The 12,863-nt window shown below is 36.9% G+C and overlaps 1 protein-coding gene across 1 annotated transcript in view; it reads left to right on the top strand.

The window, feature by feature from the left end:
* The window catches only part of LOC132553202 (protein crumbs-like), an 80,174-nt gene that overhangs the window by 14,749 nt on the left and 52,562 nt on the right, over positions 1-12,863 (top strand). The window contains exon 2 of the mRNA XM_060217430.1: positions 8,798-9,385. Within this exon, the coding sequence (XP_060073413.1) occupies positions 8,798-9,385 (588 nt within the window). The remainder of the gene's footprint in view (positions 1-8,797; positions 9,386-12,863) is intronic.

Raw genomic sequence — 12,863 nt, 5'->3', positions numbered from 1 at the left:
AAGGATGCAGTTACGCTCTGTTTACGGGAGTTAGTATCCCAGGAGCAAACTTATGGATCACCTGGTTGTTGTCGTATACTTGGATTTAAAGTATCCATACAGCACCTCTTCGCCTTTTTGTAACAATTTTCTGAGGATTTCTGAAAACGGCTTTTTATGGGTTGCTACAGCCATTTATATAGACACATGTACGAATGACACAAAAGAGTTCCAGTCCTTTTGAGTAACATTAACAATTTTCAAAACTGTAGCCTTGTAGCCTATATGGAAGTGGGATCAATTGTGCTGTCAATCCACAGAATACATCTAACCATCTGAATTCCAGTGTCCAACCATGAATTAGCAAAATACTTCATTTTTATGCAGATGTTGTCATAACCTGGCTTCATCTCTTGGGTAAATTGTTCCTTTTTAATTGAATCATGAAAAAAAATTGGATGAACAATAGTTTTTGAGTGGTTCAAACAATACTCTTTATCTTTCAACTATATCAGTGTGTATAAGATTTGTAAAGGGTGGAAATTATGACATTAAGACTTTGAAGTAAAAGTGATATAGTATTAGAAGTAAAATACTGAAAAGTAACATTAACGGTGATGCAAACTATATGTAATGTAAAATTTGTGAACATTTGACTTTCAGAGGTATGAGAATTATAAAGTGTATACCCATGTAAGGTGTACAGTTGCTGACATGATACCTGTACAGGTGTGGTGTTTTTACCTGAGCTACAGATAAAGTATCACTCCATCCACAAGTAAAGGTGACATTGTGTGTAGGGTATCTCTGTAAATAGTACGGTCCTAACCTACAGGTCAGGACATAGTGAGCTCTCGGGATTGTTTGACAAAGTGACGTTCCTGTACAGGAACACCAGCTTCAGTCCTTACCTACAGGTCAGGACATAGTCAGCTCTCGGGATTGTTAGACAAAGTGACCTTTCCATATAGGAACACCAACTTCAGTCCTAACCAGGTCTATAAATGACTTTTTAAAGTATTGATCATCAGTTTTATATACCAACATAAATCATAAATACAAGAGGTCTCCCCAAGCCCATAATAAAACAGAGACAGGCATCTTATCATGGTCAGCCCAGGGTGTTTTTAGAGTATAACACACAGTTCAGGGATTAGTGTAAACACCATGGGTGATCAGGCATTGGGTGTGAATTGATTCATAAAAGTTAGGACATTATTGTTCTGTAATAAAAAAAAACATTTCAGATGTTTGATTTGAGAGACCACTGGAGAGATGAGATGTTGACCCTAGAATTGTGATGTTAACCATGTTGGTTTTGACAGTTAACATCTTAACATCTAAGTTCGAATGTTTACTGAATACATTTAAGTTGAAATATTGACCTTTGACCTGTGAGTTGATGTGTGCCATGTGAATGTGTGCGGGGATGTTGACTGGTGTATCTGTGAGTTGATGTGTGACATCTGAATGTGTGTTGGGATATTGACCTTTGACCTGTGAGTTGATGTGTGACATGTGAATGTGTGTGGGGACAACGTCCTGTGAGTTGAAATATTAACAATTGAGTTGACTTTTGAGTTCAGAGGTTGACCTGAGAGTTGGTGTTGACCTATGAGTTCAGAGGTTGACCTGTGAGTTCAGAGGTTGACCTGAGAGTTGGGATTTTGACCTTTGAGTTCAGAGGTTGACCTGTGAGTTGGGATATTAACCTGTGAGTTCAGAGGTTGACCTGAGGGTTGGAATTTTGACCTGTGAGTTCAGAGGTTGACCTGTGAGTTGGGATTTTGACCTGTGAGTTCAGAGATTGAATTGAGTTGTCAAGCTTAGATGAGATGTTGACCTGTGAGTTCAGAGGTTGACCTGAGAGTTGGGATGTTGACCTGTGAGTTCAGAGATTGAATTGAGTTGTCAAGCTTAGATGAGATGTTGACCAAGGTGAACTGTTACACAGTTATGATTGTAACTTCTTAAACATCCTTGTAAATTTACTGGAGAGGGAGGATATCACACTGGTGAAATCTTTTAAGTATTGACAGTAAGCCAGAGTTCTCAGATTTAGTTCTGTACACAGTAGTCTGACTGGAAATCCTTAACAGGATGATGATAAATCTCTCGATGGTTATTTTCAAATTCATCCTCAGGAGGAATCATGAATCAACCTTTGCATTATAGGCTATACAAAGATTTAATCTGCAAGGTGACAATACATTCAGCTTTTTGTATTGTTTAACTTTGTGGGTTTACACAGTTTCCTGTGCTTTATTGTGATGTTACTGTTACCAGCAGTAAAACTTACACAATATTAGAAACTCTTATGTATCTTTTTTCATGTGCTATCCTATATTACATGAAATGATTCTTTGATAAAAACGTCAGGAGACCACACTGTTAACAGTCACTGCCATCTTGTCTTCATCTCAACAACTTGTCAATAAAGGATTTAAATTTCTATTGTGAAAAAATAAAGTAAAAAAAGAAAACTGACACAAAACAAAAAGCAAAACAACATTTTATGTAACCTTAAAGGATATTTTGTTTCTATGATGTTATCTGCTCTTAAACAAATGAACTTTTTATTCACTACACATGTGTATAATATTCAAACAGCTGGAATACAGCTTTTCTGAAACTGCCTATACTACGATATTTACCTGTAAATGGTGGCCTTATACAATGACATACCAGACATTCCAGGTGAAAAGCCCATGACTATAGATTTATATAACATAGGATCGTACCTGGGATCATACAAGTCACAGATCGATAATACCAATATAGAGGTGAGGTCAGTCAATTAAACAGAGGCCATCCCAGGGGGAATCTAATGACTCTGGTAAATAAGTTTCCTAACAGGTGTAATGTAACATACTAGGGGATTACCGAACCATTCATATACATTATACTTGTGTTATTACTGTCCTTAGACCTTCTAATTACAATTCAATAGTAAGTTTTATGTTCCAATATATCACAACTGATCCAAAGATATCCAGATAATGTTTACTTCTTAATAGTAATCCTCATATCGCTTATAAATGGTCCAGTGTAATATCTAGTTACCTCCCCTGTCTCCCTCTCTATACTTCACCTAATGGTCCAGTGTATTATCTAGTTACCTCCCCTGTCTCCCTCTCTATACTACACCTAATGGTCCAGTGTATTATCTAGTTACTTCCCCTGTCTCCCTCTCTATACTATACCTAATGGTCCAGTGTATTATATAGTTACCTCCCCTGTCTCCCTCTCTATACTACACCTAATGGTCCAGTGTATTATCTAGTTAATTCCCCTGTCTCCCTCTCTATACTACACCTAATGGTCCAGTGTATTATCTAGTTATCTCCCCTGTCTCCCTCTCTATACTACACCTAATGGTCCAGTGTATTATCTAAATACTTCTGTTGTCTCCCTCTCTATACTACACCTAATGGTCCAGTGTATTATCTAGTTACTTCCCCTGTCTCCCTCTCTATACTTCACCTAATGGTCCAGTGTATTATCTAGTTACTTCCCCTGTCTCCCTCTCTATACTACACCTAATGGTCCAGTGTATTGTCTAGTTACCTCCCCTGCCTCCCTCCCTATACTGTACCTAATGGTCCAGTGTATTATATAGTTACCTCCCCTGTCTCCCTCTCTATACTTCACCTAATGGTCCAGTGTATTATCTAGTTACCTCCCCTGTCCCCTTTCTATACTACACCTAATGGTCCAGTGTATTATCTAGTTACTTCCCCTGTCTCCCTCTCTATACTACACCTAATGGTCCAGTGTATTTTATAGTTACCTCCCCTGTCTCCCTCACTTTACTACACCTAATGGTCCAGTGTATTATATAGTTACCTCCCCTGTCTCCCTCTCTATACTACACCTAATGGTCCAGTGTATTTTATAGTTACCTCCCCTGTCTCCCTCTCTATACTACACCTAATGGTCCAGTGTAATATCTAGTTACCTCCCTTGTCTCCCTCTCTATACTACTCTATCCTCCTCAGAACTATACCCTTGCCTTCTGTGTAATATACCCCTGCCTTCCTCCTTAGAACTATACCCCTGCCTTCTGTGTACTATACCTCTGCCTTCCTGTGTACTATACCCCTGCCTTCTGTGTACTATACCTCTGCCTTCCTGTGTACTATACCCCTGCCTTCTGTGTACTATACCCCTGCCTTCTTGTGTACTATACCTCTGCCTTCTTGTGTACTATACCCCTGCCTTCTGTGTACTATACCCCTGCCTTCTGTGTACTATACCTCTGCCTTCCTGTGTACTATAGTCCTGCCTTCTGTGTACTATACCCCTGCCTTCCTCCTCAGAACTATACCCTGCCTTCTGTGTACCATACCCCTGCCCTCCTGTGTACTATATACCATCTGTAATAAGACAATTAGTTGGTACATGACTATACATATCATTACAGATGTGTGACTTTATTGTACCTGGTCTCTGACCTGGGAAATTTACATCTGTCGGTAGTATTTTACATTTTAATGGCTTTTCTTCTTCGGCAATTATACTTCGACAAGATTCATTAATCCGTCTCCTTCACACTGAATAGACATGGTTAGAAAGTTTCAAGTAAAACAATATCTCTTGTATATAGGAAAAATTGTGCAAATACTATGAAGTATGTCAAATAAATTTACTATCGATGAAACACACTCTGTACAGAAGTTGATAAAACTTCCAAGGATGATCAGAACAAGTACTAGATGTTAATAATGCTTTACAACAGTAGTGTGACATTGCTGTTAACATAGGATGTCAAGGAATCTTATACTACTGGCCTTTCCACCTATGTTATATGAAAAGGTATGATTAGTAAACTACCATCAAAATGTGTCCGATCACATATTTCAAGAAAAAGATTTCACTTGTAATAAAAGCTCCACAAAGATGTTGATTAAAATCTCTTGAATTTTCAATAGCAGCCATTGATATTATTTATCAGCACCTGAAGCGAGAAATTGGGTGTTTCACAAAACTCATGTGGCCAGATAGATGTATGTGATGATCAGATCTGGTAAAATTATATTCCCTACCCCTGTTCACATTGCAGGAAATTACACGACCTACCACAACCATTATGCCATCCATTCAACATGGTATCACTACAGTGTTAAATTTGTTTAGAATACTGCTAAATTTTTTTCATAATAAAAAGAAATTTCATTATTTCATTAATAATTCAAACATGTTTTTATACTTGGAATAGTTAACTTTAAATAAATATTTTTCAACTGTGCGTTTCAAGCTGACAACACTTGTTTAAAGTTTTAAGGTAAATACTTGTGGCATACCCTCTCACCTATTATCCTGTATATTGACTTGTGTGTTTCGTTGAGGTTTAATTGAATATAAACAGTGTATCTCCGTATTTATGAACCACATCTATGAATTGCTACAGCAGAATTATAAACACATAAACCAACCTTTCTGATTTGTCATGTTTCAGTGTGTTTAGAAATTAATAAAGAAAACTTGTTTATCAGTGAAATTTACATACTGTAGAATATCAACATTCTTAAGTCGTAGCCACAATAGAAAACTGTGGTATACTTTCAGCAATAATGACCTGTGGCAGGTAATCTGGTCTGGGCAACAGGAACAAAGTAACCTGTTACTGTATATGATCTATTTTTTTTTTGTAAATTTCAATCATTCTGAAAAGATACTCAGTCAAGGTTGTTTAAGTATTTTTCTTATACATCAGCCATATCTCAGATGTCATGAATATTAAGTTCTCAATGCTGAAATGTAATTGAATTGATGAAAAAGAAAAAAAAAAAAAAAAAGACAAGTTTATGGAAATCTGGTAAAAGATAGAAATCACTGGTATACATTTGCAAATATATGTGAAAAGACAGACACAAAATTTAAATGCTGATTATCTCACTTGATAGGAAGTAGTAAATCATTTTTTGATTTTGTCATTTTGACATTTCAATACATATTGGTGCCATGAAATTGTGATGTCATTATGGAACCATTGTGAGCCTTCAGCCAATCAAAGTTCAGGGAAGTCATATTACACAAGTGTCTTGACAATAATTTATGTAATAGGTGTTACAATGCTGATAATAGCTAGGGTATGTTATAAAAGCTGTTACCAATTATTAAACCTTTAAACAACTTCTTCTTATGAACTAAAAGGCCTAGAGGCATGATATTTTGCTGCTATATTCCTGTGATGAAGCCCAACAAAGTTGGAAAAAGAAATGACCTTGACTGATGTCCAAGGTCATGGGGGTCAAATTTTAAAAACATTTAAATGACCTCTTCTCGTGATATTTGGCTGGTATATATATATACCAGGTGAGCACTGTAGGTCCATTGGACCTCTTGTTTATATATGTTGATAAAAGTGTATGTATTTATCTTTATAAAACAATTGTTGATGATAATCCCTTAACTACAAATAATGGCTTATAGTGTGCATGCTTGTTTATGTATAATTCACATGATACAGGTTGTAAGGTCAGTAACCTTAATGCTTAAATCATGGTATTATCAGGTGACTCGCATAACTGCTATGGGTAATGTAAATATAGGCTCTCTTCTTCCCTATCAACATTCTATATAATTACATTGTTACATAACATTCTTCACACACAGTATCAAATTCTAGATAAACAAAAATGGCGGTTTGCTAAACCGTTAATCATTTCATAGTTACTTTGTACATGTATGATATTACCAAGTCAGGCATTTGTAATTGATGTAATTAATTAACGTAATTTAACATTTTCAAAACTTATCCTGTAAATAAACAATTGCGTATGTAGCTGTACTGAAATAGTGTGTTTATAGAATGATAGGATAAACATTGTTGTACCCTGTACTGAAATAGTGTGTTTATAGAATGATATGATGTATACTGTTGTACCCTGTACTGAAATAGTGTGTTTATAGAATGATATGATGTATACTGTTGTACCCTGTACTGAAATAGTGTGTTTATAGAATGATAGAATGAACATTGTTGTACCCTGTACTGAAATAGTGTGTTTATAGAATATGAACATTGTTGTACCCTGTACTGAAATAGTGTGTTTATAGAATGATAGAATGAACATTGTTGTACCCTGTACTGAAATAGTGTGTTTATAGAATGATAGAATGAACATTGTTGTACCCTATACTGAAATAGTGTGTTTATAGAATGATAGAATGAACATTGTTGTACCCTATACTGAAATAGTGTGTTTATAGACTGATAGGATGAACATTGTTGTACCCTGTACTGAAAGAGTGTGTTTATAGAATGATAGAATGAACATTGTTGTACCCTGTACTGAAATAGTGTGTTTATAGAATGATAGGATGAACATTGTTGTACCCTCTACTGAAATAGTGTGTTTATATAATATGAACATTGTTGTACCCTGTACTGAAATAGTGTGTTTATAGAATGATAGAATGAACATTGTTGTACCCTGTACTGAAATAGTGTGTTTATAGAATGATAGGATGAACATTGTTGTACCCTCTACTGAAATAGTGTGTTTATAGAATATGAACATTGTTGTACCCTGTACTGAAATAGTGTGTTTATAGAATGATAGAATGAACATTGTTGTACCCTATACTGAAATAGTGTGTTTATAGACTGATATGATGAACATTGTTGTACCCTGTACTGAAAGAGTGTGTTTATAGAATGATAGAATGAACATTGTTGTACCCTGTACTGAAATAGTGTGTTTATAGAATGATAGAATGAACATTGTTGTACCCTGTACTGAAATAGTGTGTTTATAGAATGATAGGATGAACATTGTTGTACCCTCTACTGAAATAGTGTGTTTATATAATATGAACATTGTTGTACCCTGTACTGAAATAGTGTGTTTATAGAATGATAGAATGAACATTGTTGTACCCTGTACTGAAATAGTGTGTTTATAGAATGATAGAATGAACATTGTTGTACCCTGTACTGAAATAGTGTGTTTATAGAATGATATGATGAACATTGTTGTACCCTGTACTGAAAGAGTGTGTTTATAGAATGATAGGATGAACATTGTTGTACCCTGTACTGAAATAGTGTGTTTATAGAATGATATGAACATTGTTGTACCCTGTACTGAAATAGTGTGTTTATAGAATGATAGGATGAACATTGTTGTACCCTCTACTGAAATAGTGTGTTTATATAATATGAACATTGTTGTACCCTGTACTGAAATAGTGTGTTTATAGAATGATAGAATGAACATTGTTGTACCCTGTACTGAAATAGTGTGTTTATAGAATGATAGGATGAACATTGTTGTACCCTCTACTGAAATAGTGTGTTTATATAATATGAACATTGTTGTACCCTGTACTGAAATAGTGTGTTTATAGAATGATAGAATGAACATTGTTGTACCCTGTACTGAAATAGTGTGTTTATAGAATGATATGAACATTGTTGTACCCTGTACTGAAATAGTGTGTTTATAGAATGATATGATGAACATTGTTGTACCCTGTACTGAAAGAGTGTGTTTATAGAATGATAGGATGAACATTGTTGTACCCTGTACTGAAATAGTGTGTTTATAGAATGATATGAACATTGTTGTACCCTGTACTGAAATAGTGTGTTTATAGAATGGTATGATGTATACTGTTGTACCCTGTACTGAAATAGTGTGTTTATAGAATGATATGAACATTGTTGTACCCTGTACTGAAATAGTGTGTTTATAGACTGATAGGATGAACATTGTTGTACCCTGTACTGAAATAGTGTGTTTATAGAATGATATGATGTGTACTGTTGTACCCTGTATCCTGTATTTTCACTCTGTTTTCCTGTTTTCAGTGCTCGGTTTCTTTCTGCTCCTACTTGACATGCCACAAGAAGCTTCAACCAATGGCAGTGTGGCATTCTTTAACGTGTCCATGAATTCCAGCTTACAAATTCAAGGGAAAAACTTTGCATGGAACCATATTGGTGCCCAGTTAGCGTTCGGCTACAGGACATGTTCCGGTGGACAGCTCCTTTATCAGCACGGTTCCACTGGAGATTATTTATCACTAGACTTAAGTAGCAATGGAACCTTAGAATTTCGGTGGAAGGCTGGAAGTGAAGAATATTTTATTTCATATGGAAATTCTTTAATAGGAAAAGATTCTTATCGTGTTAAGATTTTACGTACAGTTTTAAATGTTTTAACTTTAGAAGTTCGTTTATTTGGAAACATTGTTTTAAGTTCAAATATAGCCAATGACACCTTTCGGGCAAGTATTTGGAATGTGAACCTAGAGGGCAGCACGGGTATTCAAGTGGGGCGTCACCTGACTGGATGTGTTATGGAAGGTCCTGGAATCTCATTTAGCAACAACAATCATGTACAGCCAATCAACGTGATATGGAATGACACCTGTCCAATCAACAGCTGTTCTACAGGTAAGACATTATTACCTCAGTAATATTCATCCTTAAAACAACAATATTATGTCTGATAAATCACATTTATGTCATCCCTAATGATCTCTAGGTATTGGTAGATCAGTACTGAGAAAAGCTTCCTTTTAATATCATCTCTAATGATATATAGGTATTGGTTGATCAGTACTGAGAAAAGTGACTAGTAAGCCATGTTACTGTCTGTGACTAGTAAGCCATGTTACTGCCTGTGACTACTACCCCCACCTTTCTGTCTGTGACTACTACCCCCACCTTACTGTCTGTGGCTACTACCCCCACCTTACTGTCTGTGACTACTACCCCCATCTTACTGTCTGTGACTACTACCCCCATCTTACTGTCTGTGACTACTACCCCCACCTTACTGTCTGTGACTACTACCCCCATCTTACTGTCTGTGACTACTACCCCCATCTTACTGTCTGTGACTACTACCCCCACCTTACTGTCTGTGACTACTACCCCCACCTTACTGTCTGTGACTACTACCCCCACCTTACTGTCTGTGACTACTACCCCACCTTACTGTCTTACTGTCTGTGACTTACTGTCTGTGACTACTACCCCCACCTTACTGTCTGTGACTACTACCCCCACCTTACTGTCTGTGACTACTACCCCCACCTTACTGTCTGTGACTACTACCCCCACCTTACTGTCTGTGACTACTACCCCCACCTTACTGTCTGTGACTACTACCCCCACCTTACTGTCTGTGACTACTACCCCCACCTTACTGTCTGTGACTACTACCCCCACCTTACTGTCTGTGACTACTACCCCCATCTTACTGTCTGTGGCTACTACCCCCACCTTACTGTCTGTGACTACTACCCCCACCTTACTGTCTGTGACTACTACCCCACCTTACTGTCTGTGACTACTACCCCATCTTACTATCTGTGACTACTACCCCCACCTGTGTGGACTACTATGGCCACTTTACTGTCTGTGACTACTACCCCCACCTTACTGTCTGTGACTACTACCCCCACCTTACTGTCTGTGACTACTACCCCCATCTTACTGTCTGTGACTACTACCCCCACCTTACTGTCTGTGACTACTACCCCCACCTTACTGTCTGTGACTACTACCCCCATCTTACTGTCTGTGGCTACCCCCCACCTTACTGTCTGTGACTACTACCCCCACCTTACTGTCTGTGACTACTACCCCCATCTTACTGTCTGTGGCTACTACCCCCACCTTACTGTCTGTGACTACTACCCCCATCTTACTGTCTGTGACTACTACCCCCATCTTACTGTCTGTGACTACTACCCCCACCTTACTGTCTGTGACTACTACCCCCACCTTACTATCTGTGACTACTACCCCCACCTGTGTGGACTACTATGGCCACTTTACTGTCTGTGACTACTACCCCTACCTTTCTGTCTGTGACTACTACCCCCACCTGTGTGGACTACTATGGCCACTTTACTGTCTGTGACTACCACCCCCACCTTACTGTCTGTGACTACTACCCCCACCTTACTGTCTGTGACTACTACCCCCACCTTACTGTCTGTGACTACCACACCCACCTTTCTGTCTGTGACTACTACCCCACCTTACTATCTGTGACTACTACCCCCACCTGTGTGGACTACTATGGCCACTTTACTGTCTGTGACTACCACCCCCACCTTACTGTCTGTGACTACTACCCCCACCTTACTGTCTGTGACTACTACCCCCACCTTTCTGTCTGTGACTACTACCCCCAACCTTTCTGTCTGATTACTACCCTACCTTACTGTCTATGACCACCACACCCACCTTACTGTCTATGATTACCACCCCCTATTACTGTCTGTTGGGTGCTCTGCTGTAACCATCATTAGTACATATCTAGATTTAATATGAGACACCTCACCATGAAGTATTCTTATCACCCTCAGTAAACCTGTATAAGTTTAACCCACCACTACACCATGTTCTCAACGGTGATAATATTATTGTTCATTGTATCTTTTATCATAAAGATCACTACAGTGGCCTTATCATAAAACACAAACGTAACTCGAGTAGTGTGTAGCTTCAGTAAGGAAAGTCTACCAAGCTAAATCAATTGGCCGGGCCTATACTGATTTATTTTACATTATCAAAATAATTGTTCAAAACTACACATACTTTTAATGGTTTATATTTTCCAAGATCATGTAATACAATACCTAGAGGTTTTCTGAAGGTCTTTACCAGTAATCCTTAGTAAAAATAAACTTTTGGTTGTATGTAAATGTCCTTAGGGTGATCTGTACACTTTAACAGTTAAAGGCCTTTGGCCAGTCAGTGTAATTGCAATAAAAACTGAGGTGGTTTGTTTACGCAAAGGTTTTAATAGTTATTTAAACTGATATAAGTATGTATTATGTAGGTACATAATCTTCAAGTTTAGAAAAAAAAATCTTGAGTTTTGTAAGTTTCAACACAGTGACACCTTCATGGGGTGTTCTGCTTCATATTTACACAAATAATCAAATTTTTGAAACAAAAAATAAAAAGAGACAAATTTGATTAATCTGAATATTCATGACATCATTTCATATACATATATATATGTATGTCAATGTTATGTGATGTGAAAGATATGTACTTTGTATACCACTTTGAAGAGGAAGGGAGGTAACCCTTGTTTGCTTGCTGAAATAATATTTGAAGAATGAAAATGGAGCAAGGGAGATAATTGTAAATGTATTTAGTGAAAAAAAAGAGAATTGAAAATTTGATACTTCTGCATATAACGCTGATTGAAAAAAATGACTCATCGATAACTTATATGGAATAACCTGAAGGTCACCAAGGAATCTATTCAAGGTCACATAACAATTTTCTGAAGATTTCTTTTTTGTCTGGATTAATTAATTTCTGTGCTTTTCCATAAGGCCACTCTTTGCTCCCCAGCTTATGAAAATATTTCATCCTATAGGTCCTAACATAAATATGAAGAATTCACTGATGTAAAGATTTTGGATAAAAGGAACAAATATGATGACTGATGCAAAAAAAACTTTTGCTTTTGGAAATAAATCTGGGCAGGAAGCATACAGAATTCCTTTCTTACATACAAGTGCATGTAGCTACTGAAATATTTTACAAAATAAAGAGTGTTTACCGTCCTCTGGAATACTTACCCTATTCTGTTGGATGTAATATAATAGCCAGCAATCATTTATAGTACTGATGTAGATTATAGTGATACAAGTAACAGTAATGTAGATTATAGTGATACAAGTAACAGTAATGTAGATTATAGTGATACAAGTTACAGTAATGTAGATTATAGTGATACAAGTAACAGTGATGTAGATTATAGTGATACAAGTAACAGTGACATAGATTATAGTGATACAAGTAACAGTGACGTAGATTATAGTGATACAAGTAACAGTGACGTAGATTATAGTGATACAAGTAACAGTGACGTAGATTATAGTGATACAAGTAACAG

Source organism: Ylistrum balloti, unplaced genomic scaffold (genome assembly GCF_031769215.1).
Source record: "Ylistrum balloti isolate Yb309-2 unplaced genomic scaffold, AGI_CSIRO_Ybal_v1 Utg370310, whole genome shotgun sequence".
NCBI lineage: Eukaryota > Metazoa > Mollusca > Bivalvia > Pectinida > Pectinidae > Ylistrum > Ylistrum balloti.
This window is presented reverse-complemented; position numbering and strand designations above follow the sequence as displayed.